At 51.6% G+C, this 13,608-nt stretch overlaps 1 protein-coding gene across 2 annotated transcripts; it reads right to left on the minus strand.

Moving 5' to 3' along the window:
- Positions 1 to 1,186: 1,186 nt before the first annotated feature.
- On the minus strand, positions 1,187 to 9,866 carry Mettl27 (methyltransferase like 27). Of its 2 annotated transcripts, none has more exons than XM_052168333.1 (6): positions 9,796 to 9,866; positions 9,365 to 9,491; positions 8,756 to 8,884; positions 7,935 to 8,070; positions 6,038 to 6,130; positions 1,187 to 1,888 (listed from the first exon to the last, which is right to left on the minus strand). In XM_052168333.1, exons 2-6 carry the CDS (start codon positions 9,485 to 9,487, stop codon positions 1,617 to 1,619), a joined length of 753 nt encoding a protein of 250 aa, XP_052024293.1. In that variant the 5' UTR covers positions 9,488 to 9,491; positions 9,796 to 9,866; the 3' UTR covers positions 1,187 to 1,616. The 2 variants fall into 2 exon arrangements, with proteins under 2 accessions (XP_052024293.1, XP_052024292.1); XM_052168332.1 differs by having other exon boundaries at positions 9,758 to 9,846.
- Positions 9,867 to 13,608: the final 3,742 nt, after the last annotated feature.

The raw sequence follows: 13,608 nt of genomic DNA on the forward strand, positions 1-13,608 counted from the left end.
TGAGTGCATGCATTCATGTGTGTGCATGCGTGTATGCCTTCATGTGTGTGCGTGTATGAGTGCATGTGTTCAGGTGTATGTGTGTGCGTGCATGTGCATTCATTCATGTGTGTGCATGAGTGCATGCCTTCATGTGTGTGCGTGTATGAGTGCATGTGCATGCATTCATGTGTGTGCATGAGTGCATGCCTTCATGTGTGTGCGTGTATGAGTGCATGTGCATGCATTCATGTGTGTGTGCATGAGTGCATGCCTTCATGTATGTGCGTGTATGAGTGCATGTGCATGCATTCATGTGTGTGCATTAGTGCATGCCTTCATGTGTATGTGTGTATGAGTGCATGCCTTCATGTGTATGTGTGCATGCATGTGCACGCATTCATGTGTGTGCATGCGTGTATGCCTTCATGTGTGTGCGTGTATGAGTGCATGTGTTCAGGTGTATGTGTGTGTGCATGTGCATGCATTCATGTGTGTGTGCATGAGTGCATGCCTTCATGTGTGTGCATGTATGAGTACATGCATTCATGTGCATCTGTGTGTGTGTGTATGTGCGAGCTCACACGCTATGTAGATAGCAAGGGACAACTTGTGGTCATTTCTCTCCATTTACCACGTGGCTCCAGAGGATCCTGCTCAGACTTGGTGGTAAGTGTGGCTTTATCTTCCAGCGCCATCTTGCTGGACCTGATTCAACATCTTTCGCAAAATGGGGCTGGGACGGTGCTTGGCGTGTCACAGTGCACAGTGGTCTCTTTACTGCTTTCCTTTTACTTTTTCTGTATCTGCTCTGCGTGTGGCTTGTGCACCTGAGTGTACAGGCTCACCCGCGCATGTGCAGACTAGAGCAAGCACCGGGGTGTCCTCTGTCACTCTCTGCTGTCTGCCTTATTACTTGAAGACAGGAAAAGCTGCCTGTTTTGGTTTGGTTACCTGCAGAGGGATCCGCCCATCTCCCCACCCCAATGGTGGTTTTATACACCGGCAGGCTTGTAACTCGTGATTTTTTTTTTTAAAGATTTATTCATTTTGCTGGGTGGTGGCACACACCTTTAATCCTAGTGCTTGTGAGGCAGAGGCAGGAGGATTTTTGAGTTCAAGGCTAGCCTGGTCTACAAAGTGAGTTCCAGGATAGCCAGGGCTACACAGGGAAACCCTGTCTCGAAAAAACAACAACAAAAAAACCCAAACAAACAAAAAGATTTATTTATTATATGTAAGTACACTGTAACTGTCTTCAAACACACCAGAAGAGGGTGTCATATCCCATAACAGATGGTTGTGAGCCACCATGTGGTTGCTGGGATTTGAACTCAGGACCTTCGGGAGAGCAGTCAGTGCTCTTAACCGCTGGGCCCTCTCTGCAGCCTCTGGTAACTCGTGATTTTTATGTGGATGCTGAAGACCGCAGTTCAGTTTCTCACGCTTTGAGGAACAAGCACTGTTAATGATTGCTCCAGCCCTGTGGCCTTGAATTCTGACTCAAAAGAAACTAGAGGAGTCCCTAGTAGACGACTCCTAATGGGCGTAGCTGGGAAGATGGACCCATTTTACAGACAGAGCAGGGAAGGCCAAGAAAACACATTGGGCTAAGAGCAGACATAGAGGATCAGTGGTCAACTAAGGGTTGGATCCTGAGCCCCACCCCCACCCCGTGCTGTCTCCTGCTTTCGGTAAAGGTAGACGATGCCAGAGATGAAGCCATCGTTGGCACGAGTGTCCATCCCTGTCTCTTGTTCTGAAGTTGCTAGCTCCCAGCGGTCCACAGGCTGGGTCACCAGGCGTTCCCACGCTCCAGCCTGCTCCAGGGAGTCGAAGGTCGCTTCCAGCGCCTCCTTGTAGGGAAGGTTGGATGCGTTGGTCCGGGTAGTCAGACAAACGAGTCCACCTGGAGAGGGTTGGGGGAGGGGCAGGGGAGGGGGATGAATGCACTCAAGTCTTCAGCTCCCGGCCAGCTTTCCACTTACAGGGCTTGCTACCTAAAGTGGCCTCCCCCAGGAATCCCCTTCAGTTTCCTTAACCTGATGGTCTCCATTTAAAAAAAAAAACAAAAAACTTTTTACAGCTCTGCAGATGAAAATACGGGCCTCAAACATGCTAAAAAAGACACTACAGTTAAACAATACTCCTAGTCCCTCCCTGGGGGATTCTAGGCCGGGACTCTACCACTGAGCCACGCCCCCAGCCCCTCCCTGGGGGATTCTAGGCAGGGGCTCTACCACTGAGCCACGCCCCCCCCGCCCTCCCTGGGGGATTCTAGGCAGGGGCTCTACCACTGAGCCACGCCCCCAGCCCCTCCCTGGGGGATTCTAGGCAGGTGTTCTTCCATTGAGCTCTGTCCCCTAGCTGTCGTGGAGGTTCCTAAGTGAGCACTCTACCCTTGAGCTATATGCCCCTCCCCCCACCCCCCCCCCTTTTTTTTTTAATTTTTGCTTTTGAGACAGGATCTTACTAAATTGCCAGACTGTCTTTGAGATTCTGCTGCTTCAGTCAAAGGTTTCTTAGCAGTCGAGATTACTAGGGCAGGTTCCTGTGCAATCCCTGAACAGCCAAATGCCCTTTACTCCGGGAATTCTTCGCCCTGGTGGGGGCAGGGAGCTCCACGCTGTCTGTAACTCAGTCCCATCGAAAGACAAATCTGGCTCTCAGGGAACAGCAGGAAAGCGCACAAACGTTGGTCCTTGTAAGACCCTCCATTGCTCTGTGCCAAGTTTCTTGCAGGCATGGGGGGAAATGGTAATTCTGCTTCATGGTTAGGACATGTGTGTGCATAGTGCATACATGGGTGCAAAGTTCCAGGCAGAGCCAAGCATGGTGGTTCAAGCCCAGAATCCCAGCATTTAGCATGAGTAGGCAGGAAGTGCAAAATAAAATTAAAAAATAACAATCTTAAGTTTAAACCGGGCAGTGGTGGCGCACGCCTGTAATCCCAGCACTCTGGGAGGCAGAGGCAGGCGGATTTCTGAGTTCAAGGCCAGCATGGTCTACAGAGTGAGTTCCAGGACAGCCAGGGCTACACAGAGAAACCCTGTCTCGAAAAACAAAAACAAAAACAAAACAACAACAACAAAACAAACCTTACGTTTAGTTTTGCTTGCCTGTGTGTCTGTCTGTGCACCATGTGTGGGCCGTGAACAGGTAAAGGTGTTGGCTCTCCTGGAACTAGGGTCACAAAAGGTTGTGAGCTACTGTGTGGGTGCTGGGAATCAAACCCAGGTCCTCTTAACCAGTGACCCATCTCTGCCCCTCAGGAAGCTCAGATGTGAATCTGGGTTATACATTGGTTTTCAGACTACCACAGGCTGCACAGCTAGAAAGAGATGCTAAAGAGTCACGTGTGCCCCTCCCTTGGGCTGTCAGAATATTGAAACAATGGTTTCCCCCAAATTAGAATTTCCCTGACAGTCTCAAGACAGTCTCACGGGGGAGGGGGGCTCCCAGCAGGGGACTAAAGGGGGAGTGCCACCTGGCAAATTGATTTTAATTGATCAATTGGAGATGGGCAGCTGGGCCTAGTTTGTTAGGGCTGTCAGGAACCAAGCTTGACCTCAATTTCTTTGGGGTGAAAAAAGCTACGTGATGACACAAGGCGTCTTTATTTTATGTGCACGAGTATTTGCCTGCCTGTGTGAATGTGTACCTTGTGCATGCCTGGCGCAGGAAAGGGGTTTGGATCCTGTTGCTACTTTGTTTCCAACCCAGTTCCCCAGTAAAAGAAAGCTCAACTCAATCAGTTAACAAAACAAGCTACAAGCCTAGATTGGGCAGATCTCCCACTACACTACTCTATTTCCATCTTTATTATCCCATATAACCTGCGGTTTCTCCAGGCCATGAGCCTCTCTCCCTGTGATCCTCTCCGTTTCTAGGTTGCTCCTTCCTCTCCGTTTCTAGGTAGCTCCTCCCCTAGACTCTCAGCTCCTCCCACTTCCTCCTGCCCAATCATTGGCTCAAGCCTTTATTTGAAAAGTTAAGGTGGGGAGAAGGTTCAAAAGGCAACTCCTCATCTGCAGCCCCTCTGAGAAGTGGAATTAGCATCAAAATACAAACCCAGTGCTATCCACAACAGGATCCCCTGGAATTCGAGTCACACATAGTTGTGAGCTGCCATGTGGGTGCTGGGAATCGAACCTGGGTCCTCCTCAAGAGCAGCAAGTGATCTTAACCCTTGTTTGGGTTACAGACCCCAAGGGGCTGAGGTGCATATTTTACAAACCAAAGCAGACCTGGCCCTCCAGGGATCCCTTAGTCCCTACCTGGCATACCCTGACCCCAACCGCACTCCGCCCTGGAGTCTGGGTTACCTTCCCCCAGAGGCTCTTCCCTATATAATCTAGACATTTGGCTCTCCTCTCTCTCCTTTCTTCTCTTTCTCTGCATGCATACCCCTTCTCTCTCTCCCTTCCATGACTACCCCACTAGAGAAGCTGCCAAATAAACCCGCATTTAATATAACTTAATCTGGCTTGAATTGTCTCATTTCACCAGCAAATCTGAGCCATATCTCCACCCAAAGCAGAATTTTAATTCCAGCACTCAGGAGGCAGAGAGGCAGAGGCGGAGACAGAGGCAGAGGCGGAGGCAGAGGTGGAGGCAGGTAGATCATTGAGTTTAAGACCAAGGAGGGCTCCACAGTCCTTGCCTAAAATCTAAGATAGAGCCTGGCCAGGCCAAGAAACCCTGGCTGCAGGGTGGGGGTGGGCGGGGGCGGGGGGTGTGACAGACTTTGTCCAAGTAGCTGCAGTGTACCCAGCACAGCTGGTTTCTGGCAGATGGGATGAGGTCCCTCAGGCTGGAACCGGAGACTTTGTTTTGTTTAGGTTCATGCAGCGGGCATTTCCGGTGGTTCTGAGCCCAACCCATGCCACAGCTGATGACCCTATCGATGCCCTAGCTTCTTCTGTTGGCCTCTCTGAAACAGAATCCTGTCCAGACATGCCGAGGCTTAGCTCCAGGAGTAGGGCTTGGAAGAGGAAGTGTCTTTATCTCCTGAAATCGCCCTGCCTCTAACCCTTGAAAATGGAACTTAATTCTGAGAGTATCGATCTTCCCTACCTTTTCTGAAATCCTCCAGTGAGGGGCTGAGGGCGTGGCTCAGTGGTAGATCCCCCCTGCCTAGAATCCCCGGGGGGGGGGGCTGGGGGTGTGGCTCAGTGGTAGAGCACCTGCCTAGAATCCCCCAGGGAGGGCGGGGGCGTGGCTCAGTGGTAGAGCCCCTGCCTAGAATCCCCCAGTGAGGGGCTGGGGGCGTGGCTCAGTGGTAGATCCCCCTGCCTAGAATCCCCCAGGGGGGCTGGGGGTGTGGCTCAGTGGTAGAGCCCTTACCTAGAATCCCCCAGGGAGGGGCTGGGGTGTGGCTCAGTGGTAGAGCCCCTGCCAAGAATCCCCCAGGGAGGGGCTGGGGGGGGCGTGGCTCAGGGGTAGGGCTTTTTCCTAGAATTGCCCAGGGAGTGATTTGAGGGTATAGAATCTGTCCGAGGTGCTGAGTTCCATCTTCAGCACCATAAGGAAAAGAAAGCCCTAGCTTGCTCCATCCCTCGGTGTGTGGAGTTGATCCAAGCTGATCCCATTGTCATCTTGAATGAACAGACCTGGACCTATGCCCGGAAAAGAGAAATATCAAAAATATACAAGGAAGGGCGGTCCCCAAATCAATAAGAGGACTGGAAGATGGAGCTCAGCCGACCTCTCGGGTACCAGGGCTGAAGCAACGGCCTCACAGACATGACTGCACCCTATAGTCGCTGTAGTCTGATGGGGAAGGGATCCTAGAGACGACGCCATCTGATTATGAGCGGAGACAAAGGGCAGAAGGGTGGAGATGCTCCTGGTTGCCCCCGGCTAACAGGTGGGCTGAGCAGCTGTCTGCTCTTACTGTGTGTGCCAGTCTGGGCGGAACACTGGAGTGGGAGACGCTAAACTGGGGCACTGGTCTGGGGTGGGGACCCCTCTGCCATGCTCCACCCTTCTTCCGCCTAAGTGATGTGGAGAGGGGAAAGGGTGCCTGAGGGGTGGGGTTGGCTGGCTTGTGACTCACCTGGCTTGGTGACTCTTAGGAGCTCAGGTATGGCACTGCAGGGCACCTGCCCCTCACTGAGGGCGCCCACAATGATCACCGCGTCAAAGGTCCCTGCGTGTGGGGCGGGGTGGAGATGTGTAATGGTTACTATTGTTTGTTAACTTGACAGGATCTGGGAGACAAATCTCTGGGCTTGTCTGTGAGGGAGTTTCTCGACTGAGTTCATTTAGGAGGGAAGCCCTGCCCTCACGGTGGCTGGCACCATCCCATGGCTGGGATGCTAAGGACAACGGAGGAAGAGAGTTGAATACCGGCATTTATCTCTCCGCTACCCCTGCTACTTTGGCTGCCTTATTCTCCCGCTGCCGTGATGACCCCACCAGGATGGATTGCACCTTCAGATTGTGAACCCAAATAGACCCTTCGTCCCGTAAGTCACCTTTAAATGATTTTATTTTTAGTTAATTGATTTTAATTTATTTTTATGTGGATGGGTGCTTTGTCTGCAGGTATGTTTGCGGATCACCTGTATGCAATACCCAAGGAGGCCAGAGGAGGGCGCCAGATAGATCCCTTAGAACTGGAGTGACAGAAGTTGGAGGCCGTTCTGTGGGTGCTGGGAAGCGAACCCAGGTCCTCTGCAAAATGACCAGGTGATTCTTAACTGCTGAGCTATCTACAACTCACTTTATTTTTAATTGTGTGTGTGTATGTGTGTGTGCATGCCTGTAATGCCCCTGGAATCCAGAGGGGGGGGGCAGTGGGTTCTTTCGAGGTTGCCTGATGTGTGTGGGTGGTGAGATCGGAGCTTGAGCTCTCTGTAAGAGCTGTAGGAGCTGTAGGAGATTTTAACTCCTGGGCCCTCTCCGCCGCCCAGTGTATGCACGTGTGTCCCTGTGTCGGGACAGGTGCTCACAGAGGCCAGAGGCCTCCCATCCCCCTGGCATTGGACTTACAGGGAATCGTGAATCACCTGATTCGGGTGCAGGATCCGAACTCAGGTCCTCTGTGAGAATAGCATGCGCTTTCCCCCAGGGAGCTATTTTTCCGACCCCCCCCTTGGGATGCTGCGGGAATGTGGTGTGGTCCCTTTCACTTCCTATTCTACCCCGCACCCTCCTCCAGCGGCTGCTACATTCCCTAATTAATTTAATTAATTAATTTCCTTTCTTTCTTTCTTTTTTTTTTCAAGACCGAGTTTTTCTGTGCAGTCCTGGCTATCCTAGAAGTAGCTCCGTAGTAGTGTCTGTAGTCCGCAATGGCCTCGAACTCATAGAGACACACTTGTCTCTGCCTCTCAAGGTAGGCACCGCCGCCATCTTGCCATCACCAGGCACCTGTTGCTATTTTTCCAGGTCTTGTTTTGTTTGTGACCTGCTGAGTTTAACTGGGAGTGGCCTGCAGGAGCTGGAGGTGGGGGAAGAGGGGGCTGGGGCATGGACAACTTACCAGTGGCTACACCACTGGAGAAAATCGCTCTTCCTGCCCCAGCAACTGCAGGTAGCTTCCTGGGGATGGGTGGGGCCTCATGATTATGTTCTGTCTGGTGTTTTACCACAGCAATAAGAAGAGGGACTAATAGAACAGGTCATAGTCGGGTGGGGCACACGCCTCTAATCCCTGCACCTGGGAGGCGGAGGCGGAGGCAGAGGCGGAGGATCTCTGAGTTTGAGGCCAGCCTGGTCTGCAGAGCGAGTTCTAGAACAGCCACAGCTACACAGGAAGACCGTCTCTCAGAAAAAGAAGTCCTCTACACAGGGGTATGGCAGGACCCCAACCTTGTGCATGAGATGAGGTGACGTCAGACTCTAGCGTGTAGGAGTAGCTCACACAGGCCTGGAGTGAAGATGGCGGCTGGACAGTAAGGATGCTGTTCTTGGGGCGGTGGGTGAGGGCGGAGCGGAACGGAATGTACCTTCAGGGTTGGGCAGCGGCTCCTGGCCCAGGGCACAGAGGCTAAGGTGGCGGTACAGGCCGCGTGCCTCGGCCTGCTTCAGCATTTCTGGGCTTCCATCCACCCCCTGCACCTGGAGGAAGCCCCGAGCCTGCAGCTGGGAGAGAAGGCATCCATCAGTCATGGCTCATCCCCTGCCTCGGCTCAGCTGGATCAAGGTGCCTGAGGGAGAGGATGAGGATTTGAGCAGTCGGGAGCTAGGTGTGGAGGCTTAGGCCTGCCTGTCTTAGCTACTGTGGAGGCTGAGGTTGGAGAATCTCAGGGTCAAAGCTTGCCGGTTATAAAGTGACTTCAAAGCCAGCCTTGAGACCTAGTCTCTAAATAGCAAATTAAAGGGCACCCCAGGGAGGGGCTGGGGCGTGGCTCAGTGGTAGAGCCCCTACCTAGAATCCCCCAGGGAGGGGCTGGGGGCATGGCTCAGTGGTAGAGCCCCTGTCTAGAATCCCCCAGGGAGGGGCTGGGGGCGTGGCTCAGTGGTAGAGCCCCTACCTAGAATCCCCCAGGGAGGGGCTGGGGGCGTGGCTCAGTGGTAGAGCCCCCTTGCCTAGAATCCCCCAGGGAGGGGCTGGGGGCGTGGCTGAGTGGTTGAGCATCTGCCTAGAATCCTCCAGTGAGGGGCTGGGGCGTGGCTCAGTGGTAGAACCCCTGCCTAGAATCCCCCAGGGAGGGGCTGGGGGCGTGCATGGTAGAGCACCTGCTTAGAATTCACAATCCAGGGCCTGAGGCCTAATGGAGCCTAGCATGTTGGAGGTCCTGGGTGCTTAAGGGAAGGCACATCTTACCTCCACAGCTACCAGGCCAGTGCCACAGGCCACATCCAAGATCAGAGCATCACGCGGTGGGCCCCGAAGGGCTCGACTGAGACAATCCACAGCAAGGCGCGGGGCTCGGTACTTCAAAGCAGCCACATCCTGAGGAGATAGCACTTAGCCCATCACAGGCTTTGGACGACTCTTTGTGGGGTCCCCAAGATCTGCCCATGTGAGCTGGTGTGTGTTTAGAGTTTGGATCCTTCTGGGACCCCAGTAACAGAAGACCCAGGTTTGAGGGGTCTTACTGTCAAGAGATCCCACACTGGTGGGGATCAAGCTGGCTGTGACAGCTCTTAGCTGGTCTGTCTATACCGAGTGATGTCTCAATAGCGCCTCCTGCAGGCTTGCAGTCTGGGTTGCAGGATTAATTAAGGTGGTTTATTCTTTGCTCAAATAGGGAAGGTCTAATCCGGAGTTCGAGGGGGCGCTTGCAGGTCAGTAGGGGGCAGGTCGCTAAGGAGACCGCCTCCCAGGTCTCTTTTCAGTTCCCAGCTTCCCTGAGATGCACGGGTACTATTCTCGCTTTGCTCTTAAACACACAATCTGAGTCCCCAAATCCCGGGGCCCACGTGCTTTCACCTGGTCATACTCCGAAGCCCAGTCGTCATAGAAGCGGAGCTTGCAGGTCACGTCGGTGATACCGTGGGAGGCCCCGACCCGGGCCAGTACTTGGGGCAGCCTCCCAGCCTCCTCCCGAGTCATCCTCCTGTGGGGACAGGGTCCACCCAGTGAGGAGGTCCGCCCCAGTCTTCCGTCCTCCCTCACCCGGGGGAGGAGGTCGCCAGTGCTCCATCGCGGTCCCAAGTCACAAACAAGACCTTGAGTGGGAGGTGGCAGGGCAGACGTCTACCCCGTGGCACTGCTTGTAGGGGGAGGGGTTCGTAGAGAGGGGGCACCGCCGCACAGGGAGGGAGGACCACGCCTCAGCCCATCATTTCCGGAGGTGGATCGGGGGCAGGGGTTCTTCCTCACCACAAGGGTCTCCGAGGAGGTGAAGGCTCAGAACTCACCGTGGAACCCCGCTCTCCAGGCCGACCCACGGGAAGCGGAGGGAAGGCGCTTAGAGTCTGGCCCCGCCCCCAGCTCCACGACGATTGGGTTTCCGAGAGAGAACACAGCCAATCAGAGAAAAAAATGACGGTCCGCCCCCTACTACAGCCAATCAGCGTAACGCTATAGTCTTACTGCCTGAGAAGACCTCAAACTCTGCTAGGCTGATTTGTTTCTGTTTTTTCCACAAACGAATAAGAAAGTTTTTCTTTTCTTTTCTTTTCTTTTCTTTTCTTTTCTTTTCTTTTCTTTTCTTCTCTTCTCTTCTCTTCTCTTCTCTTCTCTTCTCTTCTCTTCTCTTCTCTTCTCTTCTCTTTTCTTTTCTTTTTTCTTTTCTTTTCTTTTCTTTTTTCTTTTCACTCCTCTCCTCTCCTCTCCTCTCCTCTCCTTCCCTCTCCTCTCCTCTTTCTTTCTTCCTTTCTTCCTTTCTTCCTTTCTTCCTTTCTTCCTTTCTTCCTTTCTTCCTTTCTTCCTTTCTTCCTTTCTTCCTTTCTTCCTTCCTTCCTTCCTTCCTTCCTTCCTTCCTTCCTTTCTTTCTTTCTAGCCCTGGATGAACCGGAAGTTCTGACCTCTGCCTCTCAGGTACTAGGATTTAAGTCATGTGCTACCGCTCTCAGCTTTAGTTTGCTGTTTATTTGTTTTTAAAATTATTTGGGGATCCTGTGTAGCAGCCTGAGAATCACCTTTTGGAGTCTGATCTCTCCTTCTACCATGTGACTTCCAGGCATGGGACTCAGATTCTCAGGCTTGGCAGCAAGTGCTTTTATCTGCTGAGCCATCTCACTGGTCCCGATTTTTAATATTTGTAAGGTTTGTTAAGGTCTGAAAAATCCAAAACAACTCAAGCAGACACAAGAGTCCACGGCAAAGCAAGATCTTTATTTGAATCAGGCACGGAAACTGACCAGGCAGGGACAACAGCACTGACTTGGGAGCTTTCTCTCTTCCAATGTTCATCTTAGTATTTAAGCAGCTGGCAAAATTTTATTTTACTCAGGTCACTGCTGATCGATCAGGGCTACAGAACAAACCTGGGAGCTGAACTTGACCTCAGAGCCAGAATGGTACAGAGGTTTTAAGCTCGAAAACCACAAACATCTGTCCCAAGTTGCAGTCACAGTTTTCCATCAATCAGAATCACTTAATCTTTCATAATTAGGAATAATCATTATGTTTTTGGGGAAAAAAAGAACAAGGAGGCAGTTGGCTAACCATCTGGGACGTCCTCGGCGCCCCTGTAGCCTGGGAACTGGAACTTGATTTCACCTTATGATCACAATAGAGTCTGAAAACAAAATGTCAGTACTTAGGTTAAAGACTTATTTCATGTATATTTATTTATTTCATGTATATGAGCACACTGTCACTGTCTTCAGACACATCAGAAGAGGGCATCAGATCCCATTACAAATGGTTGTGAGCCACTATGTGGTTGCTGGGATTTGAACTCAGGACCTCTGGGAGAGCAGTCAGTTCTCTTAACCACTGAGGCATCTCTCCAGCCTTGCTTTAAAACTTCTATGTAGCCAAGGATGTCCCTCAACTTCTCATCCTCCTGCCTCTGCATCCCAGTGTTGAGATTCTAGGTGTTTACTACCAAACCTGAATTATGTGGTTCTGGGCATTGAACTCAGGATTTAGTGTGTGTTAGACAAACACTTCCTCAGCTGAGCTGTATCCGATGGAACCCAGACCTGAGCTCAGAAGAGAAACCAAGCTGGGGACACACTGGGGCTCCAGAGGGGCTCAGGTTGCAGGCAAGGACCTTTGGTACTTCATGGGACATTAGAAAGGGGGGTGTCTTAGTCAGGGTTTCTATTCCTGCAAAACATCATGACCAAGAAGCAAGTTGGGGAGGGAGGAAAGGGTTTATTCAGCTTACACTTCCACACAGCTGTTGATCACCAAAGGAAGTCAGGACTGGAACTCAAGCAGGTCAGGAAGCAGGAGCTGATGCAGAGGCCATGGAGGGATGTTTCTTACTGGCTTGCTTCCCCTGGCTTGCTCAGCCTGCTCTCTTATAGAACCCAAGAACACCAGCCCAGGGATGGCCCCACCCACAAGGGACCCTCCCTCCTTGATCACTAATTGAGAAAATGCCCCACAGCTGGATCTCATGGAGGCACTTCCCCAACTGAAGCTCCTCTCTCTGTGATAACTCCAGCGTGTGTCAAGTTGACACACAAAACCAACCAGAACTAACCAGTACAGGGGGCTTTGTGGGCCTGGGTTGTGGATGGCTTGTTCAGCGTGCATGAAGTCCTGAGGACTGTCCCCAGCACTGCATCAAGAGGATGAGAATTTAACCTTAGCCTGGCTGTGGTGGTGCACACCTTTGGCCAAAGCACTTGGGAAGCAAAGGCATCTCCATGAGTTCAAGGCCAGCCTGGTTTATTATTATTTTTTTAATTTTTATATTTTAGATGATAACATTTTCTTTTTTTAATTTTTTTTTTTCTTGAGACAGGGTTTCTTTGTGTAGCCCTGACTGTCCTGGAATTCACTCTGTAGACCAGGCTAGCCTCCAACTCAGAAATCTGCCTGCCGCTGCCTCGCAAGTGCTGGAATTAAAGGGGTGTGCTGCCACTGCCTGGCTCCCTTTCCAGGTTTTATCCTTCCCACAAAGCCCCTATCCCATCTTCCCTCCCCCAACCTGGTTTATTTTTAATTAAATATAAAAAAAAACCCCAATGTTATTTTGAGCTACATAACATGCTTGAGGATAACCTGTGCTACCTAAGGCCATGTATGGAAAATAAAGGGACAGGGGAGACTGGAGTGCTAGCAGAAAGTGAAGGCAGGGAGGACACGCATGCGCACAAGTGTGTACACGCGCACGCGCACACGCACGCACGCACACATCACATTTTAAAGACAGCCGGGGGCAGATCCGGCCTCCTGTTGCAGAAGCGGGAAACCCGGAGAGCGGCTGAGGGCCATGGAGACTGCTCAGTGGATAAGGGAGCTTGTTGCCAAGCTTCGCAGCCTGAGCTCCGTCCCTGGCATCCGTGGGCGGGTGAGAGGGGAGACCTTGATAAACAAACAAACAAACAAACAAACAAACAAAGCTACAGAAACAAGGACTAAGCAAGGGTTTGGAGTCACGGAAGACTCCCTCCGTGTAGGTGTGACCACGTGAGCAGAAATCGGATGTCTACCGAGCCTGTCTAGAGCGTGAACATCTATGTACCCTTTCTTGGAAAGGCCTCCAAAACTACAAAGACGGTGTGTGTGTGTGTGTGTGTGTGTCACTGGATGAAGAGGCTTGGATTCCCAAATGCATGTGTGTGGCAGGGCCCTTCACACCCACCAGCAATATTCTAGAATAAGGTAAAGGCTCAGATTGTGGGGTTTGACTCCTATCCGGGGTCTGGTCTACCAAGAACCGCCACACCCAACACAGACCACGAGGATAGTCATTCTTAATTTCGGCGGTTGTGTTGGGGATGGAACCTGAGCATTTAATTATGCTAGGAAAGTTCTTTACTTTTCTTTTTTTTGTTTTTGTTTTGTTTTTTTCTTTTTTTTTTTTTTTGCTTTTTCAAGACAGGGTTTCTCTGTATAGCCCTGGCTGTCCTGGAACTCACACTGTAGACCAGGCTGGCCTCAAACTCAGAAATCTGCCTGCCTCTGCCTCCCAAGTGCTGGGATTAAAGGCGTGCGCCACCACTGCCCGGCTGTACTTTTCTCTAAGAGACACCCTGCCTTACTTTTTGGGTGGTTTTGCTAATGGATGTGGAACTATAGATAGTGGGGAAACCCGGCTTTTTCCT

The sequence above is a fragment of the Apodemus sylvaticus genome, chromosome 22, assembly GCF_947179515.1.
Source record: "Apodemus sylvaticus chromosome 22, mApoSyl1.1, whole genome shotgun sequence".
NCBI lineage: Eukaryota > Metazoa > Chordata > Mammalia > Rodentia > Muridae > Apodemus > Apodemus sylvaticus.

What these genes read in the sequence shown, in the direction of transcription:
- Mettl27 (XM_052168333.1), bottom strand. Translation starts at nt 9,487, where the DNA reads ATGACTCGGGAGGAGGCTGGGAGGCTGCCCCAAGTACTGGCCCGGGTC. An exon ending in GGGCTTCGGAGTATGACCAG is followed by an intron (nt 8,885 to 9,364) that starts GTGAAAGCACGT and finishes CTATCTCCTCAG; the next exon opens with GATGTGGCTGCTTTGAAGTA. An exon ending in GCCGCTGCCCAACCCTGAAG is followed by an intron (nt 6,131 to 7,934) that starts GTACATTCCGTT and finishes CCCCACACGCAG; the next exon opens with GGACCTTTGACGCGGTGATC.